This window comes from Pseudophryne corroboree, chromosome 7 (genome assembly GCF_028390025.1).
Source record: "Pseudophryne corroboree isolate aPseCor3 chromosome 7, aPseCor3.hap2, whole genome shotgun sequence".
Taxonomy (NCBI): Eukaryota; Metazoa; Chordata; class Amphibia; order Anura; family Myobatrachidae; genus Pseudophryne; species Pseudophryne corroboree.
Window position 1 is genome coordinate 94257407 of NC_086450.1, and position 8434 is coordinate 94265840.

General features: G+C 45.0%; 1 protein-coding gene across 1 annotated transcript in view; it reads left to right on the forward strand.

Annotated features, from left to right (window-relative positions):
- OLA1 (Obg like ATPase 1) overlaps positions 1-1019 on the forward strand; it is a 315794-nt gene extending 314775 nt beyond the window's left edge. Inside the window, exon 11 of the mRNA XM_063933437.1 lies at positions 539-1019. Within this exon, the coding sequence (XP_063789507.1) occupies positions 539-640 (102 nt within the window). The 3' untranslated portion in view covers positions 641-1019. The remainder of the gene's footprint in view (positions 1-538) is intronic.
- Positions 1020-8434: the final 7415 nt, after the last annotated feature.

Here is an 8434-nt window from a genome sequence, read left to right on the forward strand (position 1 = left end):
AACAGCTAGCTCCTATATGTGGATGACAGCTATGTAGAACCTCAATGAATTGCTTCATCATTTAAGTGGTAGTCACATGAAAATCTATAAAGTTATGACTGTACGTTTACATTGGTTCTATCGATCTCTGGAATACAGTATGTACAGTGTGGTGGATAACATGTAATAATTGCCGTTGTGGATAAAACCGATTAAGAGTATCCTATTTACGTGTAAATTGCCCATTGACCATTTGTATTGATTGTGGAATGTCCTGCTGGAAAACAGAGCTGAAATAAACCACTGCTCAGCGTTATTCTCTTTGACTTTTACTCATTCTGTTCTTGGGATCGGGTGCACCCGACTCTGGGATATTAGAGTGCCAGCACAATACTTCTAGATCACAGCCCCTGAAACGCGACATCTGTGCTTAGCGATCCTGAAAGATCTGTAGGTGTTATCAGACGTGTTTGTGTTGACGACCCATACATTGTATGCCCACAGCATGAGATGTGCTACGTCCGCTAGTTATTCATTCCGTCTCTTTTCTGTGTTACAGGCGGCAGGAAAATACAGACAACAAGGGAGGAATTATACTGTAGAAGACGGAGACATAATCTTCTTTAAATTCAATACACCTCAGCAACCTAAGAAGAAATAATTTTTAATGTCAAAACAATTTTTTTTTTTTTATTAGAATATTCTGTTATTAAATTGCCAAGCCAGGAGCCATCTTTTCACACCCCCTCCCACCCTCCAACAAAATAAATGATGTTTGTTCGGAAATGATGTGTGTCACCTCACTGTGAAAATACAAGTTCAGTAAATGTGTTTTTCAAATGATTAAGATCCTACTTGAAATCATAGATGCCATTCGGAATCCACACAAGTCTCATGATACTTCATTAATCTCCATCATGTAAGCCAAGCCTGACACATCTGACAGTGAGGACAATGTGGCTGGCTCTTATTTGAATCTACAGATAATGCATGTTTTACAGTACTCCAGATGTCTACACTCAATAAAACATTGGACAAAACCAGCCTCTGTGTGTTTGGGGATGTCTGTATTGAGTGCTTCTGGTGTGCTGAATGCGATACAGCACCTGCTGGATGCTGATTACAGAATATAAGACATGTGTATGATACAGTAACTGCCAGTGTGGGGCAGCTGTCATTGTCTTTGAGAAGTGAGTCTTTCATGGGAATCATAAGAGGGGTTTGCCAACAATTGTGTCCCTGAATATGGGATAGGGTATATCCACACTTAGAAGCCAAGCCAGAGAATGTTATTGTAACCTTTCTTCACGGATACAGTGGGTAGTAATCAAATAGGGGGGGGGGGGGGGGGAAATCCCCAAAAAGCACAAACGTGTTATGTCCATATTTTTATTTTATTTTTTATTTTTAAAAGCTACACTACCACATTCCTAAGGTGCCCCTCTCACTATCCAGAGTTCCAGCTGTATGTACAGTATGTATTCAAAATGGAAAATTAATTTTGTTAACCACCTTTAAATGTCAGCAGAAGGGGACGTCTTACTTGATTCAGGCAGTGTGAGAAACGCAGAACCGGGAAGAACAGCCGCACAAAGCAACTTCTGGGAGCGATTACTTTCGGAAATAAAAATTCCTAAGTGGCAATGTGACTTTAATGGCTAATTTTAATGTTCCTTTTTTCTAACTGAGAGGGAGATGTACTAAGCAGTGATAAGAGAAAACTGAGCCAGTGGAGAAGTTGCCCATGGCAACCAATCAGCATTGACGTAACATTTATCATTTGCATACTATAAAAGTATACAGAGCAGCTGATTGGTAGCCACGGGCTTCTTCTCCACTTTTATCACTGCTTAGTACATGTCCACCATAGTGTCTTACGTATATGTGGGAGGTGTAGTTCTTAAACAGACTACCATGTATGTTTGGGTTTTACTTTTTTGTTTTAATGGCAATACACCCTGTTTGTTGTATTGTTATAGTGCTTTGGTGTTTTAGAGTACGTAGTGGTGCTTTAAACTTTAACGTTGTAGTATTTGGAATTTCCAGGGACCCTTGGCTATAGGACAGACTATGTATGCTGCAGATGGTCTAGGGAAGCCTTAGTGCACTGTAGTACTCATTGTACGGTGATTAAACATATTGATGTGATTTTGGTTATCGTCTGGAATGCATAAATGGAACATTGGGGCAGATGTATTAACCTGGAGAAGGCATAAGGAAGTGATAAACCAGTGATATGTGTAAGGTGATAAACACACCAGCCAATCAGCTCCTAGATGTAAATTAACAGTTAGGAGCTGATTGGCTGGTGCATTATCACCTTGCCCTTATCACTGGTTTATCACTTCCTTATGCCTTCTCCAGGTTAATACATCTGCCCCATTATGTTTTCTTCCTACTATTAAGGCTTTATATTTGTACGTTGCTACTGTTCTCCGCCAAACCCAGGAATGTGTTTTCTGGACAAAATAATTACATTGTCCATTGATGTGACCACTTACTCCCAACCTAGAGCTGCCACACTATTTATTTTCCTGGTTATGTCTGCGGTAGTAGTACTGTTGTAGCGCTGGTGGGTGTCATGTGACATGTGGTTACTTTACCAGCTTCTAGTTGGCCATGACTGGCCAATTACCATATTTCTCACAAAAGAAAAGCCACAAGACCACAAAACCCCACTAGAAGCGTGGCACCCCCATAAGGTGATATTATCTAATTGTTGTGCAATAACAAGAAACAGGTGAGGAGGCAGAAATGTTCATTTAAGTAATGATCCCATCATCAATATGTTGTAAATGCTACTTTTAAAATTAAATAGATCATTTAAAACTTAGGAGCAGATGTATTAAGCCTGGAGAAGGCATAAAGAAGTGATAAAGCGGTGATAAGTGCAAGGTGATAACGCACCAGCCAATCAGCTCATAACTATCAATTTACATATTGGAGCTGATTGGCTGGTGCATTATCACCTTGCACTTATCACCACTTTATCCTTTCTTTATGCCTTCTCCAGGTTAATACAGCTGCCCCTTAGTTCTGAATACCTTAACTATGCCAGTGATGGTAATACTGTAACTAGCAGCAGGTTCTTCCAAATGCACAGTGCAGGACAAAGGTGGTCATTCCGAGTTGTTCGCTCGCTAGCTGCTTTTAGCAGCAATGCAAACGCTAAGCCGCCGCCCTCTGGGAGTGTATCTTAGCATAGCAGAATTGCTAACGAAAGATTAACAATTCTGCTATTAAGTATTTCCTTGCAGTTTCTGAGTAGCTCCAGACCTACTCCTAGATTGCAATCACCTCAGTCCGTTTAGTTCCTGGTTTGATGTCACAAACACGCCCTGCGTTCGGCCAGCCACTCCCCCGTTTCTCCAGCCACTCCTGCGTTTTCTGCTGGCACGCCTCCGTTTTTTAGCACACTCCCGGAAAACGCTCAGTTACCACCCAGAAACACCCACTTCCTGTCAATCATTCACCGATCAACAGAGCGACTGAAAAGCTTTGTTTGCCCGTGAGTAAAATAGCATAGTTTTGTGTAAAATTGCTTAGCGTGTGCGCCCTGCGGTGCATACGCATGCGCAGAACTGCTGGATTTTAGCCTATTAGCAATTCTGCTAAAAATAGCGAGCGAACAACTCTGAATGACCCCCAAAATGCGGCCCTTCAGCTGCTGTGGAACTACACATCCCAACATGCCTTGCCACAGTTGTGCTATTAGGTCAAGCTAAAACTGTGTCAGGGAATGCTGGGATGTGTAGTTCCACAGCAGCTGGATGGCCACATGTTAGATACCCCTGGGGTTAGGATGTGAAGGGGAAGACAGTCTCTCTGTATAACCAACCATAAACCGTGGGTATCTCACTGACACTTCCTCAGTAGTGCAGGGATCTGTCCATCTCACCTTATGCCAGGTTTCACGGCTCCTGTTTTCATGCCCAGATCTCTCGCTGTGCTCTACTCAATGGGTCGCTGCTGTCATAACCATTATACCAGTTCCAGCACTAATGCAGTGGTTCCCAAACTCCGTCCTCAGGTCACGTTTTCCAGGTCACCCGGCAGGGGCACTGTGTATCACCAGCTATCACATTTTAAAAATCCAGAGGTGACCTGGAAAACATGAGCTGTTATTCTGGGTACACACTTAGCGTTGTCTACCCAGTCCGACATCACCGCCGATGGGACCCAGCATACAGCAAGTGCAAGTCCGACGGGGGGGAAGCCACGTGCTGCATATCATGGATACACACTGGATGATGTACCTGATATGTCGCTCTGATACACGGGATCGGGCAACATATCGTCTATGGGTACCCAGCTTTGTTGCTCCTTGAGGACAGAGTTTGGGAGCCACGGCTCTAGTGAATAGCACCAGCCATCCACCAATCACTGTGCAGCGAGCAGCCTGGTGGTCATGACCATTTTACTAAATTAAAATAGCAGGAGTTACAAGTCACTCTGCGATCCTCTTCACCAGCTACTGCAACGCCAATGGTTGTAGGTATAGTTACTAAGCAGCAGTTTTTGAAATCCCGATGGGACTACAGAGTTTCCACTTGCAAAGCTCAGAACCATGACAATCCCGCCTACAAGCCACACTTGAGGATAGAAAACGATTGTTCCTATTCCCCCCACTCCCCCCATAAAATTAAGCAAATATAACCCTCCCAAGATAATGTTCCCGCCTATGGCATGCCTGGTTGTAGCAAGCACTGCACAGATCCCATGTTGGCGTTATGACACCTGATTGTAAGGGGCTGGAGCTGCATGTCCTCTTCTGTGCTCTTCCCAGTGTTTGTGAATGTGCAGTGTAACCCAATTGGGTTTCAGTCCCATTGACATCCTGTTACCTGTATGTTTACCTTGGAATAAAGTGGCATCATTCCTCTTCTAAATAGTGATGGCAGGCAAATCTTTTATATTTTGCAAACTCACAAAGGGAAGATGGTGCTTCACTGTAACAATGGGCAATTTCAGATCACTCCCCCCTTAGTGCCTAAACCTAACGTCCCCCCTGCTGGTGTCTAACCCTAACCCCCTCTCCCCTCAGCCTAACCCTGTCGGGATTCCGGCATTGGTAATCCAACTGACGGCATCTTAACCATATGCCATATATAAACAAGTACCCTGACAGAAATGTGACTTGAAATACAGCATTGAAACGTTGGTACAGATAGCTGCCTGGTCTTTTCTTTTCATTGCTGCCATTGTGGATAGATGTTTGTATATATATATGTGTGTGTGTGTATATATATATATATATATATATATATATATATATATATATATATATATATATACACACTGCTCAAAAAAGTAAAGGGAACGCTTAAACAACACAATGTAACTCCAAGTCAATCACACTTCTGTGAAATCAAACTGTCCACTTAGGAAGCAACACTGATTTGCAATCAATTTCACGTGCTGTTGTGCAAATGGAATAGACAACAGGTGGAAATTATAGGCAATTAGCAAGACACCCCCAATAAAGGAGTTGTTCTGCAGGTGGTGACCACAGACCACTTCTCAGCTCCTATGCTTTCTGGCTGATGTTTTGGTCACTTTTGAAAGCTGGCGGTGCTTTCACTCTAGTGGTAGCATGAGACGGAGTCTACAACCCACACAAGTGGCTCAGGTAGTGCAGCTCATCCAGGATGGCACATCAATGCGAGCTGTGGCAAGAAGGTTTGCCGTGTCTGTCAGCCTAGTGTCCAGAGCATGGAGGCGCTACCAGGAGACAGGCCAGTACATCAGGAGACGTGGAGGAGGCCGTAGGAGGGCAACAACCCAGCAGCAGGACCGCTACCTCCGCCTTTGTGCAAGGAGGAACAGGAGGAGCACTGCCAGAGCCCTGCATAATGACCTCTAGCAAGCCACAAATGTGCATGTGTCTACTCAAACGATCAGAAACAGACTCCATGAGGGTGGTATGAGGGCCCGACGTCCACAGGTGGGGGTTGTGCTTACAGCCCAACACCGTGCAGGACGTTTGCCAGAGAACTCCAAGATTGGCAAATTCGCCACTGGCGCCCTGTGCTCTTCACAAATGAAAGCAGGTTCTCACTGAGCACATGTGACAGAGTCTGGAGACGCCAAGGAGAACGTTCTGCTGCCTGCAACATCCTCCAGCATGATCGGTTTGGCAGTGGGTCAGTAATGGTGTGGGGTGGCATTTCTTTGGGGGGCCACACAGCCCTCTATGTGCTCGCCAGAGGTAGCCTGACTGCCATTAGGTACCGAGATGAGATCCTCAGACCCCTTGTGAAGACCATATGCTGGTACGGTTGGCCCTGGGTTCCTCCTAATGCAAGACAATGCTAGACCTCATGTGGCTGGAGTGTGTCAGCAGTTCCTGCAAGACGAAGGCATTGATGCTATGGACTGGCCCGCCCGTTCCCCAGACTTGAATCCAATTGAGCACATCTGGGATATCATGTCTCGCTCCATCCACCAACGCCACATTGCACCACAGACTGTCCACGAGTTGGCGGATGCTTTAGTCCAGGTCTGGGAGGAGATCCCTCAGGAGACCATCCGCCACCTCATCAGGAGCATGCCCAGGCATTGTAGGGAGGTCATACAGGCATGTGGAGGCCACACACACTACTGAGCCTCATTTTGACTTGTTTTAAGGACATTACATCAAAGTTGGATCAGCCTGTAGTGTGTTTTTCCACTTTAATTTTGAGTGTGACTCCAAATCCAGACCTCCATGGGTTAATAAATTTGATTTCCATTGATAATTTTTGTGTGATTTTGTTGTCAGCACATTCAACTATGTAAAGAACAAAGTATTTAATAAGAATATTTCATTCATTCAGATCTAGGATGTGTTATTTTAGTGTTCCCTTTATTTTTTTGAGCAGTGTGTGTGTGTGTGTATATATATATATATATATATATATATATATATAAAATGAACAAAAGCTGCGGCACTCAGGGTCTTAGAAAAAATAATTGTATTGAAAGATTACATAGTGCACCTGCGCCCCACCAACGTTTCGGGGGAGTCCAACCCCTTTGTCAAGGTGTTGGACTCCCCGAAACGTTGGTGGGGTGCAGGTGCGCTATGTAATCTTTCAATACAATTATTTTTTCTAAGACCCTGAGTACCGCAGCTTTTGTTCATTTTATTCAACATTCATTCTGAGGGCATCGGGGCATGTAAGTAACGGAGGGAGTGCCAGGCTTCAGGACATTGCATATATATATATATATATATATATATATATATATATATATATATATATAATTATTATTATTATTTTTTCTGCAACGGGTACACTGGTATTCCACAGGGAATAACATTGGGGTGTACAGTTGGATCTTGATCTGAAGCACCAACAGGCTAAAGCTTTGACTGTTCCCAGGATGCATTGCACCGCCTCCTCTATAACCCCGACTCCAGGTACTGGAGCTCAGTTTGTAAGTTGGTGGCTGCAGAGCGGGCAGCTGACAGGTGGGGCTGCACTAGGCAGCCCTGAAAAGAGCTTTTTAGAAGACTTCAAGGGCCACAGCACCTTTATGTCAGTCTGACATTCTGTGCTGCGGCTCCATCACCTCCCCAGCAGCGCTGCATACTCCCGCGGCCTGGTTTCTGGGTACTTGCGGCGGAGGCGCACGGACTTCAGGCACACACCGCGGACGCTCTCCTGGATTGCGTGGCTGCACACCAGGGAGGAGGTAAGAGGGTCCCCTAGGTGGGACCCGCCGGTTAATCGCGGTCCCAGGAGACGGACTGTGCCTCTGGCACAGGGACCCCACTATATCCACCAGGGCAAGGGAGAATAGGTCGGATTTACTAAAATACGTTTGTTATAGGCTCCACAGTACCCGGTGGTGAGGACCAGCATAGGGGATAAGGCGCTGATCTGTATCCCCTCCCCCAGCTCCGGGCGCCATCTACTGCTGGTGTTCCCGCCCTGGAGCTGCATTTCACTTTCCCTCACTCCCTGACTGAGATTTTGGTGCCACCTTCACTACTAGCTGGGCTGATTTCCGGGACTGCCTCCTCTGTAAAGCCACCTGCCTCATCAGCGCTGTGCTTCTACAGACACTTAAGTATTCTACATGTCATTTTAGACAGTGTTAGTTAAGAACAAGTGTACTGCAATCTGAATATATGGTACAAGTATTCTGTGATATACATCCAGTATCTACTGTGCATTGTTATATCTACACTTATACATAGTTATATTTCTCTAACGTCCTAGTGGATGCTGGGAACTCCGTAAGGACCATGGGGAATAGCGGGCTCCGAAGGAGGCTGGGCACTCTAGAAAGATTTATGACTACCTGGTGTGCACTGGCTCCTCCCACTATGACCCTCCTCCAAGCCTCAGTTAGATTTCGTGCCCGGCCGAGGTTGGATGCACACTAGGGGCTCTCCTGAGCCCTTAGAAAGAAAGTATAGTTTTATTTTTTTTTATTTTCAGTGAGACCTGCTGGCAACAGGCTCACT